General features: G+C 35.7%; 1 protein-coding gene across 1 annotated transcript in view; it reads right to left on the minus strand.

Annotated features, from left to right (window-relative positions):
- The window catches only part of PNPLA8 (patatin like phospholipase domain containing 8), a 32,936-nt gene that overhangs the window by 16,836 nt on the left and 1,672 nt on the right, over positions 1–14,428 (minus strand). Inside the window, exons 2-5 of the mRNA XM_070424715.1 lie at positions 6,814–7,959; positions 6,514–6,663; positions 3,021–3,172; positions 309–403 (exon numbers count right to left, since the gene is read on the minus strand). Coding sequence (XP_070280816.1) covers positions 309–403; positions 3,021–3,172; positions 6,514–6,663; positions 6,814–7,869 — 1,453 coding nt within the window. The 5' untranslated portion in view covers positions 7,870–7,959. The remainder of the gene's footprint in view (positions 1–308; positions 404–3,020; positions 3,173–6,513; positions 6,664–6,813; positions 7,960–14,428) is intronic.

Consider the following 14,428-nt stretch of genomic DNA (forward strand, 5'->3'; position numbering starts at 1 on the left):
ACTTAAGTACCTACTTTCCTTACATTTCATCACTGAAGGTGACTATACCATAAGGCAATAATTCATAACTCATAATTGGTCACTGTGACTTTTTAAAAAATATTAGACAACGCAGTACAAACTATTCTCTTAATGTTAATTTATTCCCAATAAATATTTTTAAAAGTTAATTAGGTAAACTAAGGGATTATTCGTCAAAACATGAAATTAATACCCATTATTTCAAAGAATGATCTTGAAAATAAGTGCTTAATGTTCTTTTTCTTAATGCACTGCTGGGGATGCAGCATTCCCATAATGATAATTACCTGTGCTTACACCACAGATGTAATCAAACAGCTGGTGAACTGGCTTCTGAGTAAGCTCAACTAATTTTCTCAGTGTCTGAAGAGCAACCAAACCCCTACAGAAAAGATAAAGACAAAATGAGAATTCATGTTTCAAGGAAAGCTAAGTTATTGAACAAAACAATCCTAAAAATGCCATTTCTAGCTTATATGCAAACTTGAAAACTAATAATATAATTTAGCATCAGTAAAAGTTGCTTAAGTATTTAAGGTAACTTTTGAATATCTGATATTTCCATTTTTTTTAAAATCCTCACCCAAGGATATGCTTTTATTAACTTTGCAAGAGGAAGGGAGAGAGAGAAAAAAACATTGACGTGAGAAAGAAACATTGACTGGTTGCCTCCCACACACGCTTGGACCGGGGATTGAACCTGAAACCTAGGCATGTGCCTTGACCAGGAATCAAACCCACCACCATTTCGTGTTTGGGAGTGTGCTCCAACCAACTGCGCCACACTGGCCAGGGCTGAATATCCAATAGCTAAGTAATGGTACAAAACCTGTGCTATAGCTGCACGTCTTTAAATTTATACTAGTATTTAGACTACAACGATATGCCAATGTTAAGATTAAAAAAATATACCCCAACTGGGAAAATACCTAAAGCCTCCACTCACCAGTTTTGGAAGGCCATATATTGGTTTCTTCTCTCACCAATGTAGCTGGTCACTGATGCTTCTATATGGCTTTGTTTTATATATTTTGTCTTATTTTTTAATCTTTTATTCATTTTTTAAAACAACAATATTAGGACAATACTCTACATTAAGGATGTATTAATTTATGCTACTGACTTTATTCATTTCTGGATTCTTGCCAAAGGTGGCAAATAGCTTCATAATGAATATGAAAGATGAAATAGTCTAGGAAGTGTAGGCAAATTCAGGGTGAATGTAACAAGTTGATAATTTTTTTTATTTTAAAAAATTTATTCTTCAATTATAGTTGATGTATAATATTATGTTAGTGTCCTGTGTAAAAACAGTGATTAGATATTATGTAACTTACAAAGTGCTCACCCTGATAAATCTAGTAACCTACCTGACACCATAGTTATTACAATATTTTTTACTATATTTCCTATGCTGTATTTTACATCCCTGTGACTGTTTTTAACTACCAATTTGTACTTGTAAATCCTTTTACCTTTTCACCCATTCCCCTAACCACCTCCCATTCAGCAACCATCAGTTTGTTTTGTGTGTTCATTGGGTTTTTTAGATTCCACATGTAATTGAAATCACATGGTATTTGTCTTTGTCTGACTTATTTCACTTAGCACAACGCTCTCTAGAATGCAGATAATTCTTAATACTAGGAGAATATACAGAAATAATTAAGCATTATAATCCCAACACAAGGTGTGAGGTAGAGAAGTCCTGGAACACAATGGTAGCCAGACACCACAAAATAAAATTTGGAGTGCCAAATTGTGCTTTGATACTGTGAAAAGGAAGTCACCAGAGAATATTGTAAGATTCAAGTAAAAAACCAAAAACATTGATTTTTTTTTTAATTGCAAGAAGTAATGTGGATTTGAAGAGTAATACGAGTACATAAGATGGCTTATAAGAGAGATACATTATGAATTCAAGGTGAGACATGAAGAATTAAAGATAATGCTGAAGAAAAATATATTTAATAATGTGACCTCCATTACTTATAAAAATGAAATAAAACATGTATGTATATATCATAGAAAAATATTTGAAGAAATAAAAATATTAAAAATAATCTTGAAATTCTGAGCTATGATTTCTTCGTTTATATATTTTTTTCCCAAGTTTTACTTGTATAATGAGGAGAAACTATTTAAAAATGCTATATTTAGCCCAGTGGTGTCGCTCAGTGACTGAGCGTCAACCTATGAACCAGGCAGGAGGTCACGCTTCTTTCTATTCCCGGTCAAGGTATGTGCCCGGGTTGCAGGCTGGATCCCCAATGTGGGCATGCAGGAGGGAGCCGTTCAATGATTCTTTTTCATCATTGATGTTTTCATCTCTCCCTTCCTCTCTGAAATCAATAAAAATATATTTTAAAAAAATTCTTTTATAAACATTACTTTACCAAATGACTAGATGACATATGGGTAAGACAAATATAAGAAAGTAAACATTATAAAACACTGCCAAGATTTTAAGAGAATCTTGGTTGATAAACTGTCCTAAACTACCCAAAATGTCTGAAAAGACCAAATAAAATATAAATACTAGGTCAAATTAAAGAAATTCAGATATGTTAAAGAAGCTTTGAGATTGATAAAGAAGTAAATTTAAAAAAAACTATTTCATCTTTTATTTTAAAAATCTGATTTTGTAATGATATAATTATACCAAATTAGTTTAAAAAAATTACTTTGACTGAATTGGAACTATAGTTTTTTTGTGTTATTTTTTTGTTGATCCTCAAATGAGGATTTTTTTTCCCATTGAATTTCCGAGAGTAGAAGGGGGACAGAGAGGGAAACATCAATGTGAGAGGGACACATCGACTAGTTGCTTCCCACACTCACCCTGACCAGGGCCAGGGATTGAACCTGCAACCTAGGTACATGACCTTGACCAGGCATTGACCCCTGACCCTTTGGTGCACAGGCCTACGCTCTAACCAGTGAGCAACAACAGCCAGGTTGAAGCTATTAGTTTTTAAAAATCATTTTTCTATTCTTACCTTGTTCCTCCACCGTCAATTGTGAGAATTCGGATTCCTCTTCCTTTCACTGGATCCACATAGCCAATTAAAGCCAAAATTTCTCTGACTGCAGCTTGAAGAGTTTCATCCTTAATTTGTCGCAATCGTAATAAATATGGAATAATTTTCTCCTGGATTGAGAAAAAAAGACTTTTTGTTGCTTTTGTGAAATCAAATGTGAAAATGTATGACTATTTTTAACCAACATGTGTAGACCTCCACAATCAAGGTGCAAGTGTTTATTATTTTCTAAGTAATCTTAAATGATACATTAATTTTTGACATTTTAATGTCAATTACTATCTAGAATATATCTGTCCTAATATCTAGGTAAAAAATTAACCTATATCCAAATATTTCTTTTAAAAAATGGAACGCTTAAGAATTAGAGAAAATGTAATTTGCTTAACACAAATTTATAAACTATTAATGTTACAACAAAAGGTTACTATAAATTTTATACAATATTTTGTCTAAATTCCAAAGTTAAGAAGAAACTGCTTCATAGTAATTATTAAACTCGCTATTAAAAGAAAAAAAAACATCTCGTGTACACTGCACATGGGACACAAGGGTACCTCACTATGAAATATATAAATAAAATTAAAGTAGAAGGCAAAAGCTGACCATTACAATTAAAAAATTAGTTTAAACAAATCTGGGAATTCAAGATTTTAAGCATTCAACTTCATACTGTTGATCAGAGGCAAGAACTTAAATCCTAGGGTGCTATGTTGAGTTTCTCAAAGACGTTCTAGGTTCTGTGCACTGAAGTATCTTACCTGGTCAGTACCCCAGATTTAAAGTTTAAAGGAATAAGTTGAGTGGCAGCTACACTTGTGCTGTGTAACCTCCAGTAAATCAAATAACTTCCCAATGTAGCATTCATTTTGTTTCTTTTTTATAATAAATCATATCTAAGATACATACTATTGTTCTAATTTTTTTCAATTTTTTTGCTTTATTTACTCTGGCTTAAAGGCCCCACTAGAGCAGTGGTCGGCAAACTGGGGCTCGCGAGCCACATGCGGCTCTTTGGCACCTTGAGTGTGGCTCTTCCACAAAATACCACATGCGGGCGCCCATGTACAGTGCGATTGAAACTTTGTGGCCCATGCGCAGAACAAAGGACCAGGGGGCGGCATGGAACAAAGCAAGGCCCCGGGCCAGCGGCCAGCGGCCAGTAGCCAGCAGCCAGGGGAAGGAAGGCCCCAGCCAGTAGCTGGGGGAAGGAAGGCCCCGATTGGCCCTCATTGCCAGCCAGGCCTAGGGACCCTACTCATGCATGAATGTTGTGCACCAGGCCTCTAGAGTGTGAGTGTGTGCGTGTGGGTGTGCGTGCGTGTGTGTGTGTGTAACAATTTCTGAAATATTGTGGTAAATTATTACTGATGTTCACTAATACCCAGTTCACTTCCCCTTCCAGACACACAAAGCAAGTACTTCTCAAGTCAGTACAACTGGGCAGGACAAGAAAGTTTTGAGAAGAAACCTGTAGCATTTTCTGCTGAAATACTCTTACCCTGATATAGAAATGACATAGGAGATATAGGAACAGGATCAAAGTAGCCACCAGATGGAAGTACACCTGTACTACTGGGATTATTTGTAATATTTAATAAACAATTTAAAAACATAATGAATAGATGATGTTGATATTTCATTGGAGTCACCCACAACCACAGCCAACTTTGCATGAGTGACAAATAAACTCCTGTTGTGTTAAGCCACTGAATTTTTGGTATTGTTTGATATTAGAGCCTAACTCAACTCAATCTGACTAATATGAACAGGCACTAATACATTAATTACAGTGGTAATCTCAGGGTAGTAAAAATATGTTCTTATTTTTGCGTTTCTTTTTAAATTTTCTACAATGTTCATGTGCTGTCCTTTTGTAAAATAATAAAAGGTTACTTTTTTATTTAAAAAAAATCATGAAAGGAAATAACCTCCACCACCAACAGTGAAAAAATCATCAAAGGTAATTTCCTAGACATGGCTGCCAAAGTGCAGTACACAAAATACATATACACAAAAAAACCTAGTTTCTTTTAGGGCATTAGATACAAAGACAACTTCCTAGATTCGGCCACCATAAATATGGTACACACACAAAAATAAAACTCATATAAATGTCTTTTAACAAACAATTCTAACATTTTTAAAAGCTCAATTCTTGCTAATAAAAATTTAGTTGGGAAAGTTCACATGAAAGTGTACATACTAACATGTCTTAAGCAATTTATCAAATTCAATAAGATGCTCATTATTTAGGGAAAGAGAGCTTTCTTTAGACTACTTACATTTTCATTTATAACTGGTCTGAATATACATTCCTATAATCACATTTCTCCTGGATATTGAAGGGTCCTTAGTTATGCAAAATAAGAATCCTCAAAATTGCTATTAGCAGGACTATTCATAATAGACTAAAACTGAAAACTACTCTGAAATCCATCAATAGTACAATAAAGAAATAAATTATGGTACATTCGAACCATGAAATATAAAAGCAAAAAGAATGATATACAACTACCCACAACAATATGAATGATTTCTACCAATATGCTGAGTGAAAGAAGCCAATCACAATATTTCATATAATACATAACATCAGGTAAAACTAACCTGTGATTACTTTTTGGGGAGAATGTGATTTGGGGCACAAGTAAAATCTATTCTTCAACTGGGTGTTTGGTTACATGATGTGTTCAGTTTGTAAAATTCAGTGAACTTTATAATCACAATTTACTACAATAAAATGTTTTTAAAGAGTTCTTTAAAATACAGAATTCTGTTTTAGGTCTCTGCTTTCAGTATATCACTGCAATGTTAAATGGACTTAGAGGCATATCTATCTTTATTTAGAAAATTTATCTTTTGGGTAAGAGATCACATCTATGTGAAAGATAAACCCAAATTTTATGAACATGATTTATACACTGTAAAATTACATTACTAAAAGACTTAGATTAACATACAATTTTCTGAATGGCAAGTTAAAAATAAGCACTACAGATCTCCAATGAAATGTCAACATCATCTATTCATTGTTTTCAAATTGTTTGTTAAATATTACAAATAATTCTAGTAGTGCAGATGTACAGAGACTCAGCCCAGACACATCATTCATATTTTATAGTACTTCTCTGAAAACAGACTATTTAAATGGGTATAAATTCTTTTGACTATTTTATATTTGACAAAACTGAGGCAAAGAGAAGCTAACACACTGAGATTTATCTCCCATTTTAAAATGTTTAATCTCAAAGTATAGATATCAGTACCAATAGCATAATTTATATAAAAGGGAGCATTTAGGATAATGTATATCATAGAATAAATGGGGCAATTACTGGATATTACAGATCAAATGTATGATAAAAACCACAAAAATATTTAAATAAATAATTAGATTTATTAGTATTTTTATTCCAAAACAAAACCAGAGTAAATAAATTAAAATTACCTTGACAGCCACTCCTTTTCCTTCAGGAAATTCTAGAAGATGAAAAGTCAGTTCTTCAATCCTATTAATGCAGAGTTTTGGGTCAGTTGTTCTTCTTAATGCCTGAACTAATGCCCGGGTTCTGTTATCAATACTCACTCTTGCTATAATCTACAGAGACATATTTAAATATATATGATTATAAAATGAAACTGCTCTAGTAGTACTAACAAATGGTTAAAGTTTCTAAGGCCCTATTAGAAAACAGAACATCAATTTGACAAAAACGAAAACTTAAAACCACCATGAATAACAACTTGCCTTTTCTCTCTGAAGAATTAAATGCTTTTTCTCCAATGCATTTTTATCGTTGCTGTCAGCCTGCTCAGCTTTGGTGGCTTCTTCCTGTTCTTCTGACTGACTCTTTGAATCATACTTGAATTTGGGGACAAGTCCACCAATGTATCCACCTACTAAAGCTTGTACACCTTCAGTCGGATGAGAAAGAAAATTAGCAATACTTTTTTTAGTAGAAACTGGGAGGACCTCAGGTGTCCCACTGGGACTTTTGGCCTTGTCCACAGTATCTGGAGAGGATTCTGAGCCTCGCTTCTTGTCAGTCAGCATACCAGGAGCTGCAGATGTGGATTTCCCTTCTTCACCCTTTTTATCTTCAAGCTTTGACTTGTCCTGGAAATCTTTGTTTTCCTTTTTTTGAGACATTTTCTCGACACGTTTGAAGTATGAATTAATATGATTGGATAAAAAGTAGAATGACTCTCCAAATTTCGTGGTTATACTATTTGTGTAAGGTAAAGGGCTTTGTTTACCACTGTCTTTATCTTTATCTATAACGTCACTTTGCTTTTCTAAAACAGAACTCTTTTCTGATTTGTCACTATAGTTTTTCAGAGATTTGATGGTTTGTTTAACGTTTTTCTGTTTTAACCAACCACCATCTGATACTTTTCTTAATATTTCAGAACTTGGCTTAAATTGAGCTAAGCGTGAGATCATTTCATTCTGATTTCCAAAAACAGCCTTTGAAACAGAGTTCAAAGTACTTTTTATACGGGACATACGAATGCTCACTTTTGTAAGTCCTTTGGGGGCAGAAGTGCTAAGTTTCAAAATTCCATGTAACCCATTGTTGCTTGGAGAGTAACAGTGCTTACTGCAAGAATGCGCTTCACTTTTGGTCCATTTACATCTTATTTTGCTTGTATGAAAACCTCTTTGTAGACTGATGTGGCTTATCTTCCAGTAATGTTTAGGTGAGCACAAGAAATGTAGTTGCTTGCTTTTCTGCTTCCCATAAAGACTTCGGGCATTACTAAGGAGGTAAATATATATATCTATAGTCAAATTAATAGACATAACTTAAAAATCACTTATTTTCTATCTGTTATGACTGTCACTTCAGTCCTGAATGCTTCATTTAAGAAATGCCATAATTCATGGTCTTACCTGAAATGGCAAGAAAACAAAAATTAGGATTCAAGGGATAACTGAAATTGGGTATAAGAAAAATACATCACTACATGAACTAAACTCAGCAACTTGTTTCAAACCATCAATCTACAGTGGGAAGGCCAGGGAGGGTTGGGGGTGGGGGGGTGGGGTAAGAGATCAACCGAAGGACTTGTATGCATGCATATAAGCATAACCAATGGACATAAGACAGGGGAGACCAGGGGATTGTCAAGGGCGGAGGAAAAATGAGACATTTGTAATATTTTAAGCAATAAAACAATTAAAAGAGTATTTCCATTATGATTGATACAGATTTCACTTTTAAGCTAATAGAAAAGAATTCATCTTTCAGTACAGAAGTCAATGAAAAAAGAAAGTGAGTAGTAGGATGTTTCATGAGCACTAATTTAGAGAAGCTATCCAAAGGTAAGTTTTTATTTTATTTTATTTATTAAATTTTTTTTTATAATTGACTTTAGAGAGGAAGGGAGAAGGAGAGAGAGATAGAAACATCAATGATGAGAGAGAATCACTGATCAGTTGCCTCTTGCACGCGGGATCTAGCCAGCAACTCGGGCATGTGCTCTAACTGGGAATTGAACCGTGACCTCCTGATTCATAGGCTGAGCCATGCCAGCCCAGCTTTATTTTTTTTGTTAATCCTCACCCGAGGATATTTTTCCACTGATTTTTAGAAGAGTGAAAAAGAGAGAGAAAGACAGAGAGAAACATCGATGTGAGAGAAACACATTGACTGGTTGCCTCCTGCACAAGCCCTGACCAGGTCCCTGGCTAGGAGGAGTCTGCAACCAAGGTGCGTGCCTTTGACCGGAATCGAACTTGGGACCCTTTGGTCCACAGGCTGATTCTCTATCAGCTGAGCCAAACAGGCTAAGGCCAAAGGTAAGTTTTTCTACAATACTTAATTGAATATGCAAATTTAGATACAATGCTGTTTTTCTTCCTTATTGTTAAAGTCTTGACAAATTTATGTGATGCTAGACTTTACATTCTTTGAAGAGGCAGGTCTTATAATTCATTCATCGCAAATCATTTATAGAATATTTAATCTATACTACAAGTTGCTAGATGCTGAGACCGTAAAGACAAACAGGATACTAAGGAACTTTAGTATAGAGCTAGAGATAGAATTTTACTATCTAGTAATAAGTGCTTATTAAATTAAAGAAGTCAGGCTAGAAGAAGCTATATGCAACATCTAACAGCTCAAGGGTTCACAACCACAATATAAAAAGAACACATACAAAAAAATAAATTTAAAAATAAAAGAAAAAGAACACATATAAATAAGAAAGGAAATAATAATCCTCTAGAAAAACAGGCAAATGACATAAACAGGCCAGGCACAGAATAATAAATACAAACAGTAAAATTATGAAAACATCCTTTCAATCAAAGAAAAAGGCCAATTAAAATAGGTATTTTGTTTTTGCAATTGGTAAAAATTTAAATGATTGATAATATCCAGTACTGATAATGGATGGGGGGAAATGGGACCCAGAGGGCTATTTGACAGTATCTAATGAAATATTAAATGCAATCTATGACATTTTAAAGGTGCATATTCTGTGATCAGCAATTTTCCTATTAAGAATTATCTGCATAAGAATGCAAAGGTATATACACACAATCCCTGCTGTACTGCTTGCAATAAAAAAACACACTGAAAAACAACTCTAAATGTCTTCTGGCAAGGGATGGTTAAATTATGGTACATACCCACAATGGAATGAATTACCATACCAGTTAAAGAGAACCAGATGATCTGTGTACACTGACATATCCTCCATACAGAATACAGTGAAAAAAGAAAAGCTGTAATACTATATGTAGTACAGACACATGAAGACATGGAGATGTAGACATTATGTAATAAAAGAAAACAAAAACCTACTTATGTAGTTTAAATTTGTGGCTACAAGCACACACACAGACACAGACAGAGAGAATGATTCTGAAAGGATTAGCACCAGTTTATATATTCTTATGAACTGAGGAGCAGGATCAAAAGAGAACAGAAGGACTCTTACTTTTTATTTTTGTAATGTCTGATTTTTTTACAATGAGCCAGGTATTACTTTTATAATTTAAAAAAATCAAACAATTTAAAGCATTTTAATAGATGGTGCCTTGTGAATGGAAGACACGAGGTGAGAGTAAATATGCAGGTAAGTCTGAAAAAAATATGCTAAAAACTGGGCAAAGTTAAAAAGAAATTCATCGTGGAATAAAGATGAGAAGGAAAGGAGAGAATTCTAATTAATGCAGAAAAAAAATAAACACAAAAAAGCATTTAAAAAAGCATACACAAAATCAGCAAAAACTGCAAGTAGTGTAATTTCGCTCCAAGATCTGAAGAGAATAAATAAGGAGAGGTAGATGATGTTATTACAAAGACAGTTTGGACCAGATCATGAAAAGTCTTATAAATCTTGCCAAGCAAATTGAAAATCAAACTATCAATAACGTATTTTAAGCAAAGGGATCACATTAAAAGATGATTCCAGGAGATCTGTGCCAGAATGGAATAATGGGACAAAACTGAGAAAGACAGAAACCAAGAAGTTATTGTGACTGTTCAGAAGATGGTAGCCTGAACTAAAAATCTTTCTAAATTGCATGTGAGCATATTATTTTAAAATGACCAATTTCACAGTGGTAAGGAGAGAAAAGAAGCAAACATACCTGGCTCTTCTGAACTCCTTAGGACTTGCAGTCAGTGTAATAAGCTGAAATAACATGAAAGCTCTACAATCCCCAACACAGAAATATTTGATAAAATACAATTAAAGTACTTGTGGATTAAAAAGTCATGCTCAAAACCAATTATGGATTCCTACAACTCAACAACAAAAATCAACCCAATTAAAAATAGGCAAAAGGGCCCAGCTGGTATGGTTCAGTGGTTGAGCATCAACTTATGAGCAGGAGGACATGGTTTGATTCCTGGTCGGGGCACATGCAGGGGTTGCGGGCTCGTTCCCCAGTAGGGGGCATGCAGGAGGCAGCCGACTGATGATTCTCTCTCATCACTGATCTCTCTCTCTCTCTCATCTCCCTTCCTTTCTGAAATCAATAAAAACATATTTTTAAAAATATATTTTATTGATTTTTTTGCAGAGAGGAAGGGAGAGGGATAGAGAGTTAGAAACATCAATGAGAGAGAAACATCGATCAGCTGCCTCTTGCACACCCCCTACTGGGGATGTGCCCGCAACCAAGGTACATGCCCTTGACGGGAATCGAACCTGGGACCCTTGAGTCTGCAGGCTGACACTCTATCCACTGAGCCAAACCGGCCAGAGCTAAAAACATATTTTTAAAATATCATAAAAATGGGCAATGGACTTGACTAGACTTCTCTCCAAAGATGATACACAAATGGCCAACATGCATATGAAAAGATTAGAGGCCCAGTGCATGAAATTCGTGCACTCAGGGGAGGGGGGTGGGAGGCAGGGGGTCCCTCAGCCGGGCCTGTGCCCTCTTGTAGTCTGAGAGCCCTTGGGAGATGTCCAACTGATGGGGAGTGGGCCTAAGCAGTCAGACATCCTTAGCGCTGCCGCGGAGGCGGGAGAGGCTCCCACCATCGCCGCTGCACTTGCCAGCTGTGAGCCCGGCTTCTGGCTGAGCAACACTCCCCCTGTGGGAGCGCACTGACCACCAGGGAGCAGCTCCTGCATTGAGCGTCTGCCCCCTGGTGGTCAGTGCACGTCATAGCGACTGGTTGTTCCGCCGTTTGGTCTATTTGCATATTAGCCTTTTATTTTATAAAAATGCTCAACATCATTGAGCACTGTTCGTGGAACTGAAATGGTGCAGCCACTATGAAAAACAGATGGTGGTTTCTAAAAAATATTAAAAATAGAACTAGTATATGATCCTATGAATCCTACTTCTGGGTATATCACCAAAGGAATTGAAAGCAGGGTCTCAAAGAGATATTTGCACAACTATGTTCATAGCAGCACTATTCACAATAGCAGAGGTGGAAACAACCCATGTCCATGGATAGATGAATAGATAAATAAAATATGCAAAGGAATACAATAACAAGCAGCCTTTAAAAAGAAAGGAAATCCTACCACATGCTATAAAACAGGGTAATGTGTAACCAGGATTTAGAAATAACAGAAAAAATTAAGTAGATTGACAATGTCAATGATATAACAGAGAGAATAAAAATAATGAGACAAAAAAGAGAGAACTATACAAAGAGTAAACAGGAAAAACAAATTTTTGAAATGAAAACTTCAGTTACATGGTAGTTACTAGACACACCTATACCATAATGACAAAGAATGGGACGGAAAATAATGGAATGTGAAAAATAATATTCCAGGCAGACTGGTATACTAACCAAAAGAAAGCACTTTCAAGCAAATTTAAGGCAAAATCATGAAATAAGGATTTTTTAAAAAGGGTTACTACATAATAGTAAAAGGAACAATCCATTTATTTATTAAATCTCCAGTCTTTTAGGCCTTGGAGAACAATACAATCTATTAACAAATAAAGAACTAATATAATGTATAATATCAGGTGGAGAAGTGCCATAAAGAAAAATAAAGCTGGGAATTGGGGAGAACGGGCACAGGGTGCTATTTTAGTAGAGGAGGGGAGAAGAATTGAGTTGACATTTTATTGACAAACTGAATAAAGTGAGGAAGCAAATTATTCAAAGTATATGGGTAAAAGCTTTCAAGGCAGAGGAAAAGCAACCAACCTTTGGAGACAGGAATAAACTATGTCTATTCAAGAATAGCAAAAACAACAAGGTGGTTGAAGGGAAAATGGTAGAGATTGGCTAAGAGTCAAGCAGAAGATGAGCTACATAAGGGCAGACAACAGTAAGGGGTCTGAATTGTTTCTTTCCAATAAGATATAACCCTCATGACCAATTATAAATACGCCTATAAATCTGACATTGAGATATAGTATATAAAGCAAAAAAGGGGGGAACAATTTTAATGTACCTCATTAGAAATAACAATTATCAAGCAAAAAATTACTAAATAGAGAGAGCTATTAACAAAACCAACAAGCTTAATTTAACTGCTTCCAAATCACAAAGCCAGTAAATGCAGATAAGAGTTTTGAGAGTAAATTCAGCTGGGAAAGAAGTCAGCTTGCAAAAATATACCGAGAACAATGTAAAGTAAGAGGTACCATCATCAACTTAGAGAAGAACAGGGAAGATTAGATGATTTTTTTTATCAGTGTACCAATGAGTCTTTACTGAAGACATTAGTAATGCATTGTTAATTAAATTTAAAGTATTGTGGGAGGGGTGTTCTAGTCTCAAATTTTCTCTTTAGACTACCTATTTATACAAAGACAGTCTGTATAAATACAATGGAGGTATAAATAGAATGAAGAAGAAATGTGGGAACTTCTAAGTGGAGGCTTTGCTGAGGACAGAAAGAATGAATTTATAGGGACTTCACTTAGTTATTGCAATAATGCAGGCATAAAGTTACAAGGATTTGAATTAAGATTATCTATAATAATAAAAGCGTAATATGCTAATTAGACCGGACAGCCAAACGACCTTCTGGACATCATTCTGGACGTCCTTTTGGACAAAGCCGCGGTGGCGGGGACAGAGGTGGTTAGGGGCGATCATGCAGGCAGGTGAGCAGTTAGGGGCGATCAGGCAGGCAGGCACGCAGTTAGGGGTGATCAGGCAGGCAAGCAGAGTGGTTAGGGGCAATCAGGTAGGCAGGCAGAGTGGTTGGGGCAATCAGGCAGGCAGAGAGGTTAGGGGCGATCAGGCAGGCAGGTGAGTGGTTAGGGGTGAAGTAGGCAGGCAGAGGTGGTTAGGGGTGATCAGGCAGGCAGGCAAGTGGTTAGGGGCGATCAGTGCAGGCCAGGCTGAGGGACACCCCCTTGCCCCCCACCTGTGTACCGATTTCATGCACTGGGCCTCTAGTAGTACTATAATGGAATAGAGGGCTACTCTTAGCCACACTTTGAAAGTGGGGAAACAACAACACAGGGCAGAGAAGAATGGCATAAGGAGAGGGAGGTGTCAAGACAACTTAAGGATTTTTAATCAGAGACACAAGGAGAATGTCATTTGTAAATATGAGATAACTGGGAAGGGGTCCAATTAAATATGAAAGAAAAATCTCTTGTATTTACAGTGGGACATTCAAGTGTAGGAGTACTATAGGAACACAGGCTGTGGATGTACATTTGGAGTTATCAGCACAGTGACAGCTGAAATCATGTTTGGATTTACCAAAGAAAGGTTTACAGTAATAATTATTGAGCATTTGGCTATCACAGAACCTGAAAAAAAAACTCTTCCTTGAAAAGTGCTTATTTGCATATATACACTACATTTTCCATGACATTTCAGGATATTCATGGACTTACTAATATATTCCTTTGGTTTCAAATGTTAAAACTCTGGTTTAGAAAGAACAGGGTAGAGCCT

Source organism: Myotis yumanensis, unplaced genomic scaffold (assembly GCF_028538775.1).
Source record: "Myotis yumanensis isolate MYYU_CA2020_CCGP unplaced genomic scaffold, mMyoYum1.0.hap1 SCAF_9, whole genome shotgun sequence".
Lineage (NCBI taxonomy): Eukaryota > Metazoa > Chordata > Mammalia > Chiroptera > Vespertilionidae > Myotis > Myotis yumanensis.